Below are 22,402 nucleotides of genomic sequence, written 5' to 3' on the forward strand. Positions count from 1 at the left end.
TGTGTGTGGAGGAACCCTGACAGACCATCTCAAAGAGCTCATTATATTTAGCTTAACAAAGAGAAGGTTAACAGGTGCCTGGATTACAGTTTATAGATATCTACATGGAGAACAAATATTAAATAATGGACTCTTCAATCTAGCTGAGCAAGGTACAACATGTTCCAGTGGCTGGAAGCTGAAGATCAACAAATTCATACTGGAAATAAAACGTACATTTTTAACAGTGAGGGTAATTAACCACTGGAACAATTTACCAAGGGCTTTGGCAGATTATTCATCACTGACAAAATTTTAAATCAAGATTGGATTTTTTTCTGAAAGATATGCCCTAGCACAAGGGTGGGCAAACTTTTTGGCCCGAGGGCCACATTGCGATTGCAAAACTGTATTGAGCGCCGGGGAGGGAAAGCTGTGCCTCCCCAAACAGCCTGGCCCCCATCCCCTATCCTCCTCCTCCACCTTCCCACCCCTGACTGCCCCCCTCAGAACCCCCAACCCATCCAACCCCCTCTGCTCCTTGTCCCCTGACCACCCACTCCTGGGATCCCCTGCCCCTGACCACGCCCCTGGGACCCCACCCCCTATCCAACCCCCCATTCAACCCCCCTTGCTCCCTGTCCCCTGACTGCCCCAAATCCTATCCACACCCCCACCCCCTGACAGGCCCCCCAGGACTCCCATGCCTATCCAACTCCCCCTCCCGACTGTCCCGACCCCTATCCAAACCCCCGGCTCCTGACAGCCCTCCCCCCCAGGACTCCCATACATATCCAACCCCCCTGTTCCCCATCCCCTGACCGCCTCCCCAGGACTCCCACGCCTGTTCAACCCCCCCGTTCCCCACCCCATGTCTGGCCCCCATCCAATGCCACCGCTCCCCACCCCCTTACCATGCCGTTCAGAGTGGCAGGAGCTCGCAGCCCTGCCGCCCGGCCAGAGCCAGCCACGTCGCCCGGCAAGAGCGGTGGGCCAGAGCACTGGCAGCGCAGCAAGTGGAGGCTGCGGGGGAGCGGGGACAGCAGGGGAGGGGCCAGGAGCTAGCCTCCCAGTCCGGGAGCTCAGGGGCCAGGCACGAGGGACCCATGGGCTGTAGTTTGCCCATCTCTGCCCTAGGAACGATTTGAGGCCATTCTAGACATGTATTATACAGGCGGTCAGACTAGATGATTAGAATGGTCCAATCTGGCCTTGGAATCTACGAATTATCCCTACGTACATGAATAACCATACTCAGTAGTACTCATAGGTATACGTGTTTACACAACTGGGGCTTAAAAGTAACAACACTTACGAAATGTAAGAAAACTCTACTTTGCACAGTTTCTTCAGGTTATTTACTTCCCTTCCTTTAACCTGATTATTTAGTATCAAAGATTGTTTTGGCTGATTTACTTATTATGGAATCTTTCTTTGTCTTAAAATAGAATCATACTTAAAGCATATCAGAGGTAGTTCATGTTGTGCTATAAATGCAAACAAAATTTACATACCTTAAATAAAATAATCTTGCACTACTTTATAAATATTAATTAAAAATCCTCATGACAACAGCCCTGTGGTGATGAGAAAATGGAACATATTTTATAAAATAAGCAATATATTTATTGGCATTTAATGTATATTTACACTAGAAGATCACGAGATCATATCATATTGCCAAAGTTAACATCCACCGTTAATTTGGTTAAGGGACACTGTGACACTCTGAACCTCAAAGTAGCACCCTGGAACCCCCATATTCACCGCTGTAATAGTATTATCCTATGTTTTGAACAAAGTATGCCTTGTATGGTATCATTTTGTAAGTCTTGAGATGTTGAATAATAATAAACTGTTGAATTGTACATACTATCATTGTATGTGAAGTTATGAAGTATTTCTGTGTGTGTTATTGAAATACGTTATGAGGTTGGGAACACCCAAAACCAGCCTTTAAATTACAAAGGAATAGTTATCAATAGCCAGACAGTTGTTAACGGCTCATCAGTACACAATCTGCTATCCCAGAGGCTTCTTGGAGGCGGCATGTACATAATAGAGACTGCTTGACCAATGGGGATTGCCTGACCCCCACATCAGAGCAAGAATCTTTTCAGCAAGCTAGAAGTACAAAAGAGACACGGTGACATCACTTGGCCTCCCCCCTCCAACTCAACTTCTGGAAGACAAAGACTTTGAACTGGGAAAGTTCGGTCTTAGGCTGGAAGGGAGTCCCAGTCTGTGTATTGAGGAACTGTAACCTACTTGTACCATCTGTCAGAGTGAGAAAAGCTGTTTGATTCAGACCTCCCTTAGACTGAAAGTTTAGGATTTAGAATGCATATTTACTTTTTATTTTCTTAAGTTAATGATCTCTGACCTTTATGCCTACTACTTATAATAATTCAAAATCTACCTTTCCGCAGTTAATAAACTTATTTTAAAGTTTTATCTTACCAGTGAGTTTGTCTAAAGTGCTTGGGAAATTTCAGCTCAAAATGACAAAGGCTGGTGCATGTCCACTTTCCTATGAAGAAGTGGCAAACTAAGTAATGAACCTACACTGGTCATGCTTCTGACCAGTGCAAGACAGAACAATTCTGGGGTGCAAGACTGGGGAACAGGAAGAAATTGGCTGGAGCCTCTCTATTGATGGTTCATGAGTGACTGGGAGATCATTCATGTAACAGAGTTGGGTGTGTCCCTGCCTATGATGTCTGTGTAAGTGCAGTGCAAATCAGAGGCTTGTAGCTTGACATCAGCATCACAGTGTGAGAAGCAACCCAGGTTGGTGGGACACAGGGCTCAGTAGTCCCACAATACAGGTTTCAACCCAGGGACCCCGTCACAGTACACACTCCCATATCAAATGGCACGAGGGAACCAATTTAAAGCTTTAGCAGCTTTTTACCTTTTGGCATGCATTGTACACAACTTGAAAGCAAGGAGTGCTGTGGTTTCCACAAAGTGCTCAGCAAAACATCCTGAAGCTATATCTATGGGAAAACTACAAATTATGGAGGATTACATGGATTCACTGAGAGTTAGACCTGGTGTACACTAGGAACTATTGCCAGTATAGTAATGTTGCTTAGGGATGTGATTATTTTTATTACATTTTTATGCTGGCAAACCTCCTAATGGAGATGCAGCTTATACCAGCAAACAAGTGCTTCTGATGGTATTGCTTATGCTGATTTCCCAAGCAAAATAAACTATGCCAGCAAATTCACATTTTGCCAGAATAACTGCATCTACAGTAGAGTTTTTCCAGTCCAGAAGTGTCATAAAAAAATAAATAACCCAAGCAACATTTCTATAGCAGCAAAACCTTAAATATACACCTGGGCCTGGGTCACTAGTTTAGATCCAACTCAGGTCAGTGTTATTGAAAAGATATTAAGAGTTCTGATAGTTGTTCAGTATCTTTATCCAAGATCAGTTGGTGGTTTCAGTCTAGCTGCTAAAGGACCAGGGTGCACTTCAGAAAAACTACCATAAAAATTGTCACCTTTGTGGTTCACTGACACCTTCATTTCTAGAAGTGGTTGCAAGGACGTGGGGAAAACTCATACTGAGGTACCTCCCATGCTATAACTGTTATATGGATTAATTGATGAGAGGACTTTAACTTCCAGGACTATCAATCTGATGTATTTTATGAGCACTACACTCACTTGAAATGCCTGCAGGCTATTCTTTAGCTGATAGAGTTATATATATATATGATATCTTGCTGTACAAGTGTCTGTTCCTTTTTGATCTAGATTCTAAACAGCAGAGGCAAATCTCAAAGTGGCTAGCGAAAGCCCTCTTATTAAGGTAAAAAAAAATGTAAAACATGAGAACAAATATCAAAACAACAGTGTTCACCATTAAGAGTTATTATTTTTGTTAATGGGAGACCATCATAGCTAAGATACTACAGTTTTACTCTATACTTAAAATATTAAGCAGCTCTGGTAACTATCTGGTATTTATCACCAAATTATTACTTTGTTTTGGAAATCACTACATGTTTCAGGGATTCTAACAACTTAACCCCTTCTGTCACTGTTTCTTAAGTTACATAAACCAGTGTAATACTGACTGGCAGCAACAGAGAATTATTCAGGAGTAGTATGTGAAATGCAGTTGCTCTTAAGTGTTAAAGATGAAAATGACAAGGTGATCAAGTCAAATCTGAGTATCACCATTACCGTCTGTTGAAATAACATGCCTTCTCCAGATTCCTTCCAAAAGGGTGAAGTTTTTGTTTTATTTTTAATACAAAAAAGCACTACACGGTGACTGATGACACGCCTCTTAAAGGGACAGTCAGCTTGAAATCTAACCAATTTTAAAAGTGTTTGAAATATTTTCACGTACAACATTCATCCTTAAAATCTGCCAGTTTTTGTATTTTATAATCATGTTTTCCTGTTTGTAAATATTTTCTCTTCCCTCTTGCTATATGAAAGGTCCACACAAACAAAAAGGAAAACAAATTGACTATATAGGGGGAAGTTGTGAAGTTGGCTATATACAAAATGCTGTCAAATCCATAAAGTAAACAACCCCCAGGTGTTCGGTTTTCAACCGGAACACCCAGCCAAAAAGGGACCCTCCACAGTCCAGTGAAAATGAGCGAGTGCGTGAGGGTGGGGGAGAGCAAGCAACGGAGGGAGGGGGGGTGGCGTGAGCGGGGCGGGGCCTAGGAAAAAGGGCAGGGCAAGGGTGTTCGGTTTTGTGTGATTAGAAAGTTGGCAACCCCAGAGTCCAAAAAAGATACATCTTTGCTAACTCTCAGTTGTTATAAGCGAGATGTTAAAATTAGCCAGAGTATAAATCTTAAGTCAGTGTCCCTTGAAGAGACATACAAAGGACACTAACATATAGAAAAGAACAAGACAAAGAAACATCCCTACGCCACACAAACAAAAGTGACTGTGGGAAAACGGGGCACTCAGATATATAACTTGCACCACCAGTCCTCCTGTGATGCTATACAAAGACAAAACTATTTAGGAAATGTAAAGCTAGAACTCCATATTATGTAGACTAACAAATCATGTAATGAAATTTTAGCTAACTCTGAGTAACCCCTCAAGTGTGTCCCTTGGTCTTACTGTACTGTACTCTTACCTACCCCACTGATCATTCAGCTCATCCAATCTCCGCATCACTGAATTTCCTTCTCTTAAATCTTTTTTTCCTCGTTAGCTAACATTGCACTTTTATCTAGCATGGGGCTAGAATGTGCATGAAAATGAAAGCCAAGGCAATCTTCTACATAAAGTGTATGAATGTGCAAAAAATATATCGTAGTTTGATGAGGACCATACCAAAGACAGTAATAACACAGATTCTTTAAATAGTGAGGTCATGAGGTTAATGGACGAAAAATTATTTTAAAATGTCAAGAGCTCCAAGGTAGACATCATAAGAAATCATACAGCTTAACTGTACTAACAATGGCAGCTGAAATAACAATGGTATTAAATATAGTTCCTTGGATCCAATTAGAAATCTGAATTATTAGCTTCTTAAACTGTAAAACAGGCTTTATTCTAATGAAAAAAAAACACAAGAGAAAATGTTTTATTCCTTTTATTTTATTGAGCTAAAACAATTTGCAATGCTGAACATAAGAACATAAGAATGGCCATACTGGGTCAGACCAAAGGTCCATCCAGCCCAGTAAACTGTCTATAGACAGTGGCCAATGCCAGGTGCCACAGAGGGAGTAAACCGAACAGGTAATGATCAAGTGATCTCTCTCCTGCCATCCATCTCCACTCTTTGACAAATAGAGGCTAGGGACACCATTCCTTGCCCATCCTGGCTAATAGCCATTAATGGACTTAATCTCCATGAATTTATCCAGTTCTTATTTAAACCCTGTTATAATCCTAACCTTCACAACCTCCTCAGGCAAGGAGTTCCACAGGTTGACTGTGCGCTGAGTGAAGAAGAACTTCCTTTTATTTGTTTTAAACCTGCTGCCCATTAATTTCATTTGATGGCCCCTACTTCTTATATTATGGGAACAAGTAAATAACTTTTCCTTATTCACTTCCTCCACAACACTCATGATTTTATATACCTCCATTATATCTCCCCTTAGTCTTTTCCAAGCTGAAAAGTCCTAGCCTCTTTAGTCTCTCCTCATATGGGACCCATTCCAAACCCCTAATCATTTTAGTTGCCCTTTTCCGAACCTTTTCTAATGCTAGTATCTTTTTTGAGATGAGGGGACCACATCTGTACGCAGTATTCAAGATGTGGGCGTACCATGGATTTATATAAGGGCAATAAGATATTCTCCATCTTATTCTCTATCCCTTTTTTAAATGTTTTTTCCTAACATCCCGTCTGCTTTTTGGACTGCCACTGCACACTGCATGGACGTCTTCAGAGAACTATCCACAACGATTCCAAGATCTTTCTCCTGATTAGTTGTAGCTAAATTAGCCCCCCATCATATTGTATGTATAGTTGGGGTTATTTTTTCCAATGTGCATTACTTTATATTTATCCACATTAAAATTCGTTCGGCATTTTGTTGCCCCATCACTTAGTTTTGTGAGATCTTTTTCAAGTTCTTCACAGTCTGCTTTGGTCTTGACTATATCTTGAGCAGTTTAGTATCATCTGCAAACTTTGCCACATCACCGTTTACCCTTTTCTCCAGATCATTTATGAAGTAACTCTTATTACTCTAAATTTCTTAACACTGACATCTGTAGTTTGAGATGTGAACTTTTAAAAATATGGAACTGACCATGTGGTCTTAGGAGTTAGTATTACTATTTAATGACTGTGTTCATTGTGTAAAATATCGCTATTTGAATGATTTAATCAAGCAAACCATTGGAAGTCCTAGAACTTGCATATTCCCAGGCGTTCCATTTTTCCACAAATCCATTTCAACCAATGCAGTTGGGGAAAAGTAAAGTTACAATGTAAATTCAAAATTGGGCCCCATTCCAGCAAAGACTTATGCCTCAGTGAATATGCCTATTCAGTGACGGTGGACATAATACTTTATTTTTAAAAGTCATTTAGATTAGAGAGACAAAAAGTAAAATGTAATAGCATTGGAAAAACAATATATTAACATATTCCACTCTTGTTTCAACCAAGTAGTGATTCTGAATGCTGCCATTAGATGCTGTCATAATTGTGAAATCCAGGGGCAGAAGGAAAGGGACCTGTTCGGGGTCACTGCTGTTTGGTTTGGACTGCAGGGAGAATGAATAGGTCATCTCTCTCTCTGAACACCTTTCTTGGCTCCCTGCTAAGCTTAGGCCAAGCATATCATTCATACTTGTCCCCTACATACCATGGCAATTCTGATTTAATGAAGTGCCCAACAAATTGGATGGAATATGCTGTACTTTAATGTTGAACTCAAGTGTTAAATCAGGAATTCCAGAAGATTTTGTCTTCAAGCATTAATCAAACTATATTTCTTACCTTGCACCACTCAACATAATGACTAGTTGTCTTTCTTAATGTAGAAAACCCCACCTGCAAACGACCAGGGTCTTCTTCAACGTATCTAGATTTCAGAGGTGGCACACAATAAATGGGAAGCTGAAAGGAAAAAGAATCTATTCTAGTGAGCTAGTTTCAGAAACATATAAAAGTCATTAGATATAAATACTAAATTTTAAAAACAACTTTAAAGAAAATAGCAAATGCTCTTTGTTCCCATAATACAACAAAGCCTCCATATCATGTTATATCTATAAACCTACAAAACTGTGGTGCGGATTAATTCTTATAAAGTTCTTGGAGATGAGAAGAATTATATAAGCGTTAATTAGTAGCCTTATTACTGAGTATGATATAGTCTCTCTCTCTCACACACACACCCCTACTTTAGAAAATGAGGGGGCAAGAATTGGAAAACCAGTCTTTTTAATATTAATACATATATATCTAAGTGTGTGATATTACTTAAAATTGAACTTTAGAGCAATAGTAACATGCAAGTCTCAGTAAATACTGTTGTGATGAATTGAGGCTACATCTGTGCAACTTATAACTTCTGGTTGATATTGTGAAGCTGTATTATGAAAAAATGGGGGCCTATATGTACGTAGTTCCATCAATGCTGACACGTCCTGTAGCTTATACACACCAGATACGGACAATGGAATATACTTGAGGTTAATGACAGTATTACAGCCACACCAAAAAGTTATAGAGAAACACAGCTGTATCCTTGGAAATCAAGTTTAGTGGACTCCTCTGAAGGTGGGGGGTGGGGGGGGAGGAAGGAGGGAGGGAAGATAGGAGCAGTGGAAAGTTACCCAAAAGACAAAACAAAGGCAGTGGGGCGGGGAAGGTTAATAACGAGCCAAATGAGAAGAGGAAACAGGGAGGCAGGAAACAGCAAGGTCACAGAAACTGAGTAAGGTACTTCACGAGAGGGAGAGCGCCTCTATGAAGCAGGAGACTTCCTGCCTGCCTGCTTTTCTGAACATCTGTGATCATAGAATCCCCAATGACCCGCTAGAAAGTGAAGGACACTGCAGTTTAAGATGTTTATTGTTCTGTATGAGCTGTACTCGTCTGTGTTTTATATGATTAAGTAAAAAAACAAATGTGTTAGACTCTGTGCAAAGTGTGCGTGCAAATTAACTGCTTCACAACTGCTGCATCCCCCTGAGAATTAACCACGAACCAGAAGCTTCACACATTTTGGGTGGAGTTTTGGGAGAGGATGTGTTTAAGTACAAGGGAGTTTGGAAGAGCCAGTATTAGCCCAAGGGGCCAGGCAGATGGACAACGCCTTCCAGTTCTCTGAAAGGGATGCCACATAAAAGGTCTGTGCCCTGACAGTGCGACTAAAGTTCCCAAGATTGGGGCAGTGGCTGGACTCTGTTCAGACTCCAGGGGCTTAACACAACTTGGGAACCCAAGGACAGAGAGGCTTGGATTCCCCTCATAGCAATCCTAGTGAGTGGCCAGGAGGGGTTACTTGCTAGGATCTGTGACAACTGTATTCCCGCCTGCTTGGCCTACATCTGTAAAATCTATTATTATATTAAACTTTAAAACTATTTTTTCTGTAATTCTGGCTATATTTTGATCATTTGTAGCAGCATATAAAGCAGTGCTATAGCATTCCAAAACATCTTCTAAATATTATTATTATGTTTTCTCTAGGATATAGTGTACAATAAAGATTCACTGGTGTTTGTATACATCCACTTATTGTTAAAAAATGCATGAGACAATAGCAAGAATCTTACCTGATTTGGCTTCACTGACTGGGCTTTTGATTCTTCTTCTGTTGCAGCATATATATTAATAGACACAAATGCCAGACCAGCAGGGATAGCTGCTAGCTTTGCCATCTGGGAGAGAGACAAAGATTAAAATATATATCTATATATCCTTATTTGGAAACTCTTTTCTCCTCTTCACTAAAATCCAGAGGTCATTCTAGTAACACTGATGTGACTGATCTAATAACAGACCAAGCATGTCAAATGATTTTAAATTAAAAACCATATGAAGAAAGTACCCCTTAAAATCCACTTCTATCACACAAAAAACATCAGAAACCTTTTTGATACAACAAAAGTACAAGAGCATTCACTTTGAAAGAGCTCCAGAGCCTGAAAAGTGCAGTCCACTGTATCGGTATGGCCCTACTACTAGTTTTTTAGCAGTTTTTTATTTATCAGAATTACCTCTGAGATGCAGTTTAAGATTGCACTGTTATATCAGCTAGTTCAGTTTCAGAAAGCAGCAATACTGTTTCCCACAGCTATTATTACGGACAGTACCATAATGCTGTGTTTGGGTACTTCTCACTATACTCATCTTATTTAAAGTAACATTGACAGAATGATTTTGTCAAACAAAATCAATAATACATCAGAAAGAATATGTATTGCAGTAGCATGTAGGAGACCAAGTCATGGTTCAGCCTCATTTTGCTACGCGCTGTATAAACAAAGAAGAAAGAGGTGGTGCTAAAGAATATATATTTCCCTCACCGCAAAGGCTTTCTATTTAAAGACAGCTCATACCATGTATATTAATAAACTCTGCTTCTCAAATATTGGATTTTACTAGTAAAATCTCAGTGTTACAATACATACACAAGTAAATACTAAGAAGAATTTTATGGAGAAGGTACGTTTTCTTTTTGAGTTCTATTTCAGATTCTGCCATATACTGGCTGTGTGACCATGGGCATGTCACTTGTGCCAAAATTTATAGTTTAGGCCTGATTTTCTGAGGTGCTGAACACCCACATCTCTAATGTAAGTCAATGGGAACTGCAAGTGGTTGGCACCTCAGAAAATTAGGCCCAGTATATCCAAGACAGATATCCAAAAGTCACTGGCCACTTTGAAAATCTTGGCCTTAAATCTCTAACAGTAAAAGGTTAATACTTGCCTGTCTCACGGTTGTGTTGGGTTGCTTAATGTTTTAGATACATGTTAAACACTGACTTATGTAACTCAAAGTGGGTTGCTGTAATCTCCACTCCCAGTAGCCTACCGGCCTGGTTTTGTTTAATGCTTAAGTAAAATATGGAAGGTGGCATAAGCAAACAGATAACATTTTTCTTTTTGCAAATGTTGTTGACAATATTAGATAATTCTGTTCAAATACAATACATTTTCAACTGACTCTTGGGAGATAATAGTATAGTCTGTTTACTGTTTTACAGTAAGAAAAAAAGAATTTAAAAAGGAATGTGCATATAGCATCTTGAATACCTGTTCACTCTCAGTGCCACTGGCTTAATTTATTAACTATCCTTTTCATTTTAGCATTTGTTTCATTTGATATTCATCTTCACATGACTCTGTTGATGTCTGGTTCAGTCAGCCTATGTACTTTCTTTGAAAAATCAGTTTGAAAAAAATACAGATGTCACTATACAAACACACACTCAAATATGGGTGCAGCTCTACCAGTAGAAACCTACTCTATACAAGAAACACTACACTGACCATAATATAAGGAACAGGAAAAGGCTTTTGATTTCAATTTCTTTATTGAAATTGTCCATAAAAGTTATAAAGCATTCCAGAACAGAAAAACAGACATTTAATTTATTGTAGCGGGGTGGTCACCCCACTCCGGCCCTGAAGGGGTTAAAAGCAGCCCTGGAGAGGGCTGCGGCTGGGAAAAGCTGAGTGAGTAGCTGACCACAGGACCCACGTAGATGTTCTCCACTGAGTGAAGATGTTCTTCATTACTAAACTGTGTAACTTCCACTCATAGTCAGTGACAAAGTGCCTGCTGAGGCTGTCCACCAACAAATTCTGGGTTCCTGGGAGGTACAATGCTGATATGGTTCTTGATACACCAGTTCCATAAATTGACCACTTCTGTACACAGAGGAATGGGTCTTACTCCTTCCTGTTTGTTTACATCAGATATGATTGTCATATTGTCTGACATTATGAGAATGTGATGAGACTGGATTAATGGTAAGACTGCTCTGAATCTTTCTTGGGCTGCTCTGAATTCCAGGATGTTTGGATGCCCTAGGAAACTAGAATGCATATAATCACCCTGTACTGTGTGACTGTCCATATGAGTGCCCCAAACTAACAAGGAAGAGTCCATGATTACTGTGCTGTCAGGGATGGAGCACAGGAAAGGAACTTGTGCAGGAGCTTTCCACCAAGTCAGAGAATCCCTTATCTTGATGGGAAGTGCCACTATAATGTTCATGCTGGGTTTGCTCAGTATATGTACTGTTCGAAGCCAAGCCTGCAGGCAGCACAGGTGGAATGTGGCAAATGGCATTACACAGGTACACGACACCATGTGACCCAGTACAGTAAGGTAGATCCAGACCCATGTCCAAAGGTTGTATATAACCTGATCTACCAGGTTTCCCATGGCTAGGAATCTATACATAAGGAGATACTCCGTTGTTCTGACTGAATCTGTGGTCACCCTATAGAGGTCATTTTGGGGACTAGAACATGTTTGGAATAAAATCCTTTTTTCGTTGATGCTGTAGATGTACTCACACCATTGCAGAGACTGGAGAAAGGAGTCTCCCTACTGAAGGAGGACCTCCTCATGAGAGTGGTCTCTGAAGAGGAACAAGAAAGTGGGTTTGGAGGCGGTGGGGAAGGAAACTCGATGATAGAGCCGGAATGGATGATATCCAGCATCCACCTGTCCACAGTCATTGCCCTTCAGTCATGGGGAAATTGTACTAGGTGTCCACCACAGCATATCTCGGAATTAGGTGGGGATGGAATCAACACTGGTACCATGGACGGGATGAGAGATGGGCTTCTCCCTAAATCCATGTCCTCTACTGATACAAACTCCCTGCTACGATTGGTCCCAACAACAAGGCAGATTGCAGGTCTGGAAGGATGAAGATATCCTCTGGAGTTCTGCAAGATACTGGAACGTCTGAAAGCTGCATCACATCAACTTGTGCCATCAGAGTCAGTGTAAAGGGACTCTTAGTAATCCTTATAGGGCTGTGATGGTACCTCCAGTAAAGAAGTGTCTGACTACATGGTCTTTGTCTGTACCAACCATGCCCGGTCCCTCAGCTCCGATGCTTTGTTTTAGTTGGTACTATGGTCAGCATCAGTGGCGATGCAAGGAATGGCACTGATAGAGCCTTCCTCCTGTGCACCTTCTAATCAACAGTCATGAAGCTTAGGAGAACCTAAATCCTTGTGCTCTAGGCACGAAGTCTTGCTTTACCTGGACAGGATCAGGGAGGGATCTCTTCTCTTAGCAGAGGATCTGCTCTTCTGTTTATGAGTGTCTCTTACTCCTATGAGAAAGTCCAGATGAAGGGTCCTTCACTCTAGTCATTACATTCCTGAGTCAAACATCAAGTTGGGAGGAGTACTCCTCTAGGGCTCAGGCCAAGGTACAGGGGGGATCTCTGTAACCTGGATCTGAGTGAGGCCTCATGGTGTTCCATAGGTGCTTTTGAAGTTGACCTTCTTATGCCTGCCATGTTCAGCTGGGGAAGGCGAGGCAGACACTGAATTTAACATAGATATGAGCTTTTCTGAGGAAGTACAGGCAGCCCTGGTGTCACTGCTGACTGAAAAGGAGCAATAGCAGAAGACGTGGTTCCTGAAGCCAGGGCATAATCTAATTCCCCCATTTAAGAGACTCTGCTGGCATAGCCACCTCCTGTGCCAACCCTTTCCCACAGTTCTGGAGTAGACGGACAAATGGGGCTTAGCATAGCAAAGCACACCTATCCTCCACTGGCTTAAGGTCACTAGAGTATGTCTACATGGAGATAAAATACCTGCAGCTGACCCCGGTCAGCCATAGCCATGCTCTGGGGGCTTTTATCCCTGTGTAGGCATACACTTATGCTAGTGGTATAATTAGGCAAGGGCCATGCAACACAGGATTGGAAAACTGTAACCAACTCCTTAATGTCCATCCCCCCACGCCTAACAGAAATCTGGCATGGAAGTGAATTAAATACTCTATCTTTTTGTTCCTGATTTTTTAAAATAAATTAATTTTCTTCCCCCGTCCCTGCTTTTAATAATCGTATCAATTTTCTTCCAGAATTGAGGGTATAATGCATGACCCTATCCAAAGGCACCATCAATATTATACTCATTAAAAAGTAGTTTGAAAAATAGTGCAGCCTGTAACCTTCTAGTACCACTTCCACACTGTCTACCTATCACTGGTTTTCTGCTTAAAAGCATTCACCCAGCAGAGCAATCCAAAGGCCCAAGAGTTTTGCTGTCACTACTGAAAACCATCAGAAAAATGTTCCTTCCATACTCCCAAATCTCACAGTCGTTGTAAAAATAGTCCTGAAAAACATATATTTTGAACTACATAAAAGCAATGTCATGGCTACGAGATTAATCATAAGGTAGATCTGAATTTAACATTAATTAAAATTTAGCATGTATTTCTGATATATAACAAGCCAATGACAAACTGCAATTAGTCATCAAAATACTACAAGTGGGACAGTCATTAGTGCCTTAATAGAACTTTTCACACTCCACTGTTCTTTGATTAGTTAGCCCATAATCTGATTTTACAATAATTTGCAAGTAAATACATATTTCTGACCTAAGCATCTCTCTAGAAATCACAGATAGAGGAAAAGCTTGTAGTATCCTTTTCAATGACATCAGTGAAAACCATATGCTCAGGTTGAAATATCTAGAGCTCTCAGATCATCATAATCAAATCAAAACAAGGTTGATTTCTCCTTTAGACTTCTGAGTGAGGTAAATTATGTCCTATGCAATTTATTGTATGGATGTTTCAAGTGCATGAGGTCCTCTCTATTCTGTTTAAACAATAAAGTTTTCACAGCATTATTTGTAAGAACAGGAGATTTCTCTCATGTCACTGGCCAAAATTTCTTCTTCTCCTCACACCACTGTGCAATGAACTACAATACTGTTGGTTTAAAGAAGCTGCCTTTTATTAGCAAATGAGTGACAGAGCAAGGATTTGAATTTAGGATTGTGTGATTTCCAACTTCATGCTCATCCCTCCAAATTATGAAACTTACCATATAATTGATACTGTTCATAGATATGATTAGAATGGCAAGACAATTTGTTCTGAAAAATATATATTGCATTCAGCTTAAGTCCAAATACAGCTGAATATTCTAATAATCAAGAGTATTATTATTTAGCATTTGTATTGCAATAGCACGTAAAGGATACAATCAGGACTCGGGATTCATTGTGTTAAGCACTGCACAAACATGAAATGACACTGTCCGTGTGTCAAGGTGTTTATAATATAAGATAGCTGAGGAAATATAAGGAACAGCAAGAACTCTGATTCTAAAACTGACATTTTTAGATCATGATGGTACTGTAATAGCACACATTATTCAATCAATTTTAACTCTAAATCTAACTTATTTTTTCTTTCCCTTTCTTTTTCATTATTGCATCCTTTCATTGTCACCCAACTGTAAACTGTCTGCTATAATATTTACTATACTTTTGTTTGTGTCTGATCTTTTTACTTCTCCTCCATTTCCTTTTCTCCTACCAGTCACTTTCCCCAACTCTGTAAAGGGTTCACCAAAAGCATATTTGATTCTTTATAAATATGAAGAAAAATATGATAATGTAATATACAGTATTCCTGACATCTACATTTGAAAGACAATGCAGGTGAGGTAATATCTTTTACTGAACCAACTTCTCTTGGTGGAAGGAACAAGCTTTTGAGTTACACAGAGTTCTTCTTTAGGTTTGCAGACGGTAACCAAGGGGTCTGAGATAAATACAAGGTGGGACAGATCATTAAGCATAAGAGATTCACACATGCTGTAGGAGACCACTTAAATGAAGTGGGCAACTAAGACATTTGATACATGCTTGGATGCCGTGAGTAGTGGCAGAATGTCTGATTTCAATTCCCTAAAATAAATTAATAGTACATACTCCTCGTCTGTTGTCTTGAATTCCAAATGGCATAATTCAACACATAATTATTTTCAATGGCATGGATTTGTTCCACAGCATTTTTTTGAACTGCTATTGGAAAAACAGTTTAAGAATTCACGTTGATCGTGAGCACAAAGCCAATAATTTTAATTAATTTGGACAACTGTTTATTCAAATACAGAACACAGTGCTTACAATACAGCACAATCTATTTTTTGTATAGTATGCTACACCCACCACTTTAGAAAGAGTCAATATATCCAGAACAAAAATCAAAGTAATAAGCCAACAGATAAAGACATGAACTGACTCACTGTATTGGAAGACAGGTAAAGAGCTGCTAGGCAGATGAGGCAGGCACAAATGTAAGAGAAGAATGCAAAGGTTAAAAGTGTATAGTGAGCAGAGAGGGCAAGAGGATATAAGGCTAGAGAGCTAAAGGATGGTAAAAGCTCAAGGAAATTTAAAAAAAAAATGGTAAGCCTTTTTCAGTTGTGTTCCAATGACAGACAGTGGTGGTGGTGGAGGAGGAGAAAATAATATGGTCTCACTTTCTGAAACCTTGTGAAGTATTGAGAGTAAAGATTTAGGGAGACTATCAAGAGAAAGAGTGGCAGCAATCAAAACATGAAACAAACACCACATGAATAACTGTCTTTGTTATAACAAGTCCTGGAATAAAATGCCATGGTCTGAGATACAGAAGATAGTTTATGAAAGGTTGTGAACCTCTAAAAAGTGTATACATATTTCTATTCAGCCATTGTAGATATGCTACATTAAAACAAACTTTCTTTAAATTATTATATTTATTATTACCAGTGGAACATTCTCAGAATTTGTTTTAATTGTTTCAGAGTAACAGCCGTGTTAGTCTGTATTCGCAAAAAGAAAAGGAGTACTTGTGGCACCTCAGAGACTAACCAATTTATTTGAGCATAAGCTTTCGTGAGCTACAGATGCATCCGATGAAGTGAGCTGTAGCTCACAAAAGCTTATGCTCAAATAAATTGGTTAGTCTCTAAGGTGCCACAAGTACTCCTTTTCTTTTTGTTTTAATTGTGACATTCTATTCCAGGACTAGTGATAGTAGGTTGCAATACAGAGGAAAGGGGAACCACAGTCAAATATTAACGTAAGTGAGAAGGGTGTAGAGAGGATACTGTTCATTAAATAAAGCTAGTTTTGTTTAATTCAGTACGTATACCATTGTGTTTACTGTGGTAAATTAAAAAGGAGAGTGTTATATAGTGAATAGTGAAAATAATCCAATTCTTGAATGGCACTAACTGCTTTACTTTGGATGCCTATTAAAGACAACTGTATAATTACTCACAAAATGTAACTGATAATCACTTTACTGTCCAATAATTATTATTAAGAATAATTGAATCAAATGACAACAGCAAAAAAACATCATGCTTGTGCTATATTTAAGAGACTTCACCATATCCACTGATTAGTTTGTCCTCCTCTTGAAGCCTAATAATTAGGTCAAATATAGTAAAATAAAAATTATTGATAATTTCAAAGCATAATTAAACAAAGTAAAACACAATTAAGATGAAATGGAGTAAGATATGCAAATGAGCCCTAGAACTTTCATATTACACTGGTAAAGTCAAAACATTTCTGGCTTCTTTAGGATTTTACATCTTCTCCTATAATAAGTTATTAAAAATAGAAAGAAAGTATGATCATGAAGTCTCTTCAGCTCTTGCAGACTTGCTAAAAGCAGTACAGAGGGAAACTTCTGTACACAAGTCAAGGCCATAAAAATCAAATTGGAATTTCATTGTTAATCTGGAGAATGACTTCAGAAAAGCAGTAAAGTGCCTGTGTCTGATTTTATGCCAGTCTTGTTCTATTTCAAAGAACTAATCACAAGAATTGCAAGAAATGCATTTATATTGAAAAATATCCCTTGTCATGGAAAAGCATGAAATTCTAAAATAAGAATTCAGTTACTCCACATTTGCAATGCATTTTTGTGTGTGCTCTTTTTTATTTTTACTAAGGGTCTGATCCAACACAAAGTCAGTGGAAATCTTCCCACGGGCTTCAATGGAATCAGGCCATAAATGAAAAGCAGCATCTAGTGAACAATTGCTCACAGTGAACAACTTCTAATAGTTCCTAAAGCAACACTTTATAAAAGGAATGAATTCAAACACTATTTTCTAGAGATGAATACGGGGTGAGTATTGATCCAAATTTCACTAGGATTATAGGGTATTCAGAGCCACTATTTTTGGTTCCTGAGTTTTTCAGTGACTTTGGCATTCTAGACTGAAAGCTGGTCACTGAAAACAATCAGAAAGTGTTTCCCTACAATGCCATCCAGCAAGCTGGCAAAAGGAGATCTCAGTACTGTGTAGTACATCACAGTGTTCTTCTTAGCCTGCATTAAATTCTTTAAATTTTTTAATTTGCAGGGAATTTTGTTTTATTGTGGGAGGGCTGGGGGCAGCAGTAGGTTCTGCCTCTAGGAGTGGGGGCCTGTGGGAGGCCATGGGAAGGAGAATGGGTGACCCCCCGGGTGGGTGCGAGGGACGAGGGATCAGGTCCTGCTCCCAGGGTCGAAGGGGTGACCCTGGGGGAGGGTAAAGGGTCATGCCTATGGGGATGTGTGTGTGAGGCCCAGAGGAGGTATCAGGTCGGGTCCTTCCCCTGGTGGTGGTGGTGTGTGTGGAGGGGGGAGAGTTGGGAGGCAGGTCCCGTCCCTAGGAAGAGATAGGGGGAATCCCTGGGGGATGAAGTCCTGCTCCCAGGGGACTTGGGGGGAGGACACGAAGAGGAGGTGGTTGGGTCCTGTGCCCAGGGGGTAGGAGGGGTTTGCAGAGTGAGCCTGCTTGTACTCAACCTGTAGCAATGGCTCCTGTCCCACAGGGCTAGGCTTAGCCTCCTGCTCCAGGTATTGCATAAGAACATAGAGTATTGCATAAGAGCAGCCATACTGGGTCAGAGCAAAGGTCCATCTAGGCCAGTATCCTGTCTTCCAACAATGGCCAATGCCAGGTGCCCAGGAGGGAACGAACAGAACAGGTAATCATCAAGTGATCCATTCCCTGTCACCCATTCCCAGCTTCCGGCAAAAATAGGCTAGGAAAACCATCCCCACCTGATGCACAGGGTTGCGGCGCTGCTCAAGTTTGGCCCAGCCACCTCTCCTTCATGACCAATGGAGCAGGGTTCAGATGGGCCAAATTTGAGTGAGTGGTACTGCGACTCTGTGCACCGGGTCACAAAGCCTGGAATGGGGGACTAGGCCCAGCCCTGTGGGACAGGAGCTACTGCTGCAGGCTAAGTTTTTCCTTTTTATAGGTTGTTTTTGTTTCATTTTGTGTTATTTTGCATTTGCAAAAAATCACGGGGCTCTAGATGTCTCTTATATAGATAAAAAGCAGATCAGCCATCTCATTCCAAAGGACTAAACTATTTTTATAAAACAGAACAGACTGACAGTCTTGACGTTATTTTTGGTCACAGAACCATGAATAGCAGATATTTTGCTTAAGTGGAAAAATTCTGGCATAGCTATATTTTCCAGGGGAAAAAACTGTTAAAAGCATAATTTCTACAATAGAAGACCTGGGGTAAAACACATCAAAGTATAATAATAAAGCTGTCAAAATATACCTACAACATTTGGGCTTTAAGTCTCTGCATTTCAAACAATCTACTTCCAAGTGCTGGAATAATATCAGATCAAAAATACAGATTCTGCAAAAAAGTATGAAAATTAAAGAGCTACAGGACTACAAAGCATACAGTGCCTTACTACTCAAAGACTTAGGACTCCATTATGCTTTAATCTATGTTCCACATTTATGCGACTCTCCTGGAAGAGCGTTCTTCTCATTAAAACTCTGCAAACTTGGTGTTCTCCCTCCAAAAATGTGGTGTAAAGCTAAGGAAACATACCCAGCAAGTAGGGATAAATCTCAAGTGAGAAAAGGTAAAAGACTCAAATAAGCAGGTTACACACTGAAATCCTAAACGTTACTTTTAAAAAAGTGTCTGTCTTTAATAAAGTTGCCTTCAGCAGCTCTCTCTCACAAAACCAGCACTTAACAACCAGATCAAGATAGGTCTAATTTTAGCAACTGTTGCTTGGGTCGTAATTTCACATAGGTGAACTCTTCTTAAAGCGGCATATCTTTATATCAAGCACGGATGCCTTCCATGACCACTTAAGTTTTCTATATCTAACATATAGCCATATCCTACCTTCAAACTCTGTGCAGATATCTTGCTGCTTTAAACAGGGATTCGAGTGCTATCGGCCACCCCTGACCTAAGGGAGGGCGTGAAACTGGAAGGGCCTGGTGTAACTCCTACCAAGGAATGGGAGAGATGCTGGGGCATCCATGGGAACGTTGGTGGCTTCGAACTTCCCCAGGTCACCGGCTAAAGTGACCCCGCTCAGTTCGATCTCGAAGTGGGGAGAGATGTGACGAAGTGGGACTGTTCTTAATGTTTCCTCTGAATAGTGTGGGGGTGCCTCAGTTTCCTCTAGGCAGTTCTTAAGTATCTAGGGGGTGGGGTAAGGGTGTATGATCATTGCAGAGCCCTAGAGGGCAGGTGTGTGCAGGAGTCTGGACACAGAGAATGGCCGACACCCTGTTTCCTGGCAACTGATGGCCTGGGCCCTTCCCCCCCTGCAAGGTGAGAGCTGAAGGGTTGGAGAACAAAGGAATCAGGTGACCACCTGGCCCGGGAAAGGAACAAAGCCCAGAGGAGGAGGGGCTGGAGGGGGTTTTCAGTTTGGGGCTGGCTGGGACATGGAGTGAAGGGCAGACGTGGTTGTCTGGCTCACTGCCCCCCAAAATGGACCCAGCTGAGGGGTCCCGTTCTCTGCACCTGCAAGCTCTGTGTTAGACCATGTTCCTGTCGTCTAATAAACCTTCTGTTTTACTGGCTGTCTGAGAGTCACGTCTGACTGCGAAGTTGGGGTGCAGGACCCTCTGGCTTCCCCAGGAGCCCCGCCTGAGTGGACTCGCTGGGGGGAAGCGCACGGAGGGGCAGAGGATGCTGAATGCTCTGAGGTCAGACCCAGGAAGGTGGAAGCTGTGTGAGCTGTGTGTCCTGAAGACAGGCTGCTCACAGAAAGGCGACTGCCCCAGAGTCCTGACTGGCTTCATGGGGAGCAGTTCCAGAGCATCGCCCAGGGACTCCGTGACTATACAATTTGATCAATTGCAGAATAGTGGCCTTAGATTTTTTTTTTTCACTAACACTTCAAAACCCCTTATCCTTTTGAAAGTATCTCAAGGGAACAGACTGAAGATGTTATTCCACACCCATATGAGGTCTGTTTGGTTCTCTTAATAACTACAGTGCAAAAAAACAAATGATACGATTTATTATTATTTTACCAACAGCAGTTGTGTTTTTGAAGGCAAATCAATTCAGAATGTTCCCATCTCCGTACAATGCATATGGACACAAGCCGTACATGTGGAAGAAAGCAAATTTTACAGGAATTGGGAGTGGTAGAGACAGGAGAACAAACAATGAACTAGAAAGTTCGGCAGCTTATTTACCATGCATTCAAGTAGTCCTTGCACACCACACTACTTGAGGCCCTCTGGTTAAGACAGTAAAATAAGAGCTAAGTGCTAAGAGCGCCTGCAGTCTATGCATTCAACCTGCTCCACAAACACTTTACATGAACAAAATACACAGACACATGTAAGCCATAGATAGGACATGCATAAAAACTATGGTGGCAAGCTCTTCAAAAATACATTAGCAGGGTGGATAAAAATCAATTCTTTAAAAAAAAAAATTGGATTTTTTAACTTTTAAAAAATAAAGCCATTTAAATTAAATTTGAAATTATGACCTGTTTTAAGACCTAAACTTACTATACTGTAATAAAATAAATAAAACAAATAGTATTAAGCAATACATTTGCTACCAAGTTTTAAAGAAAGCCAAACCACCTATCTGGTAGAAGTCCCTGGCTGAGCAGCTGAACCAGAATTTGCTGGAGTGCTAAACTAGCTTTTAACAGCAATAGTCTCTTCTATAGGGGCAGAGTGAATATTTTCTTCATTCCGTTGAAGTTAAGAAACTAGTGGGAGTTGAAAAAAAGCAAAAAAGATTGTTTTCTAATCTCTGAATAAAAACAAGGTGTGAGAGGATGAGATCTGCTAATTCTAAAATCCTGAAGGGCATGGTGACCACAAACTGTTTAGTTCACTAACATATGATACTTTCTTTGTTTAATAAATCTGTTAGTTTTAAATTCAAAACATGCTTTGATAATTTTTGTTTAATGTATTCAGGAGTTTTTTTAAAAAAATAAAAATATTTTAAAATGCTGTTTTTGTGCATTTAAATTGAATTTCCATCCAAACAGAGCTTGACACAAAACACTAGCAAAACAATTAATCAGCTAGTAAATAAGAAATGCATCCTTCACCATTTTCAAACATTAGAAAAGTGTGAAAATTAAGAATCCAAATAAACATAAGCAATCTAATGGCTTAAATAAATATGCATACACATAGTGTATCCTCCTGGTTGGCAAAAAGAAGCAAATTTAGTGTAAAATCTATATTTAGCTGCAAATCAATGTATTTTAATTGTTATGAATCAGTTTGTTTACAAAAATAGCAAAATTGACTAATGCTAAACAAGATTAAAATCAGTGATTTAAATAACTGATTTAAATCAATCCATCCTGTACATTAACTTTTTCTTTTAAATAAAGAAAACAGAACTCTGGGCCAAATTCTGCCTTTACACACAATCACATACCACCCTCTGACTTCTATGGAAGATGCACTGCGCACACACACACACACACATATGAAGGCAGAATTTGGCTCAGAGGATTTTATATTCAGAAAGACTCCAATTTTGCATCTGGAATTAACTACAGGTGAACATGACAGCCGTTAGATAATTCTAATTACCATAGCACACCTGCAAAATTGGAAGCGGTGTTGGAAAAATTAAGTCAGAGGCACAGTGTCCACTGACAAAAACTGAAAAGT

General features: G+C 40.2%; 1 protein-coding gene across 1 annotated transcript in view; it reads right to left on the reverse strand.

The window, feature by feature from the left end:
- APOOL (apolipoprotein O like) overlaps window positions 1–22,402 on the reverse strand; it is a 48,147-nt gene that overhangs the window by 20,163 nt on the left and 5,582 nt on the right. The window contains exons 2-3 of the mRNA XM_084639058.1: window positions 9,228–9,332; window positions 7,441–7,560 (exon numbers count right to left, since the gene is read on the reverse strand). Of these exons, the coding sequence (XP_084495184.1) occupies window positions 7,441–7,560; window positions 9,228–9,332 (225 nt within the window). The remainder of the gene's footprint in view (window positions 1–7,440; window positions 7,561–9,227; window positions 9,333–22,402) is intronic.

This window comes from Lepidochelys olivacea (assembly GCF_965140295.1).
Source record: "Lepidochelys olivacea isolate rLepOli2 genome assembly, chromosome: 9".
Lineage (NCBI taxonomy): Eukaryota > Metazoa > Chordata > Testudines > Cheloniidae > Lepidochelys > Lepidochelys olivacea.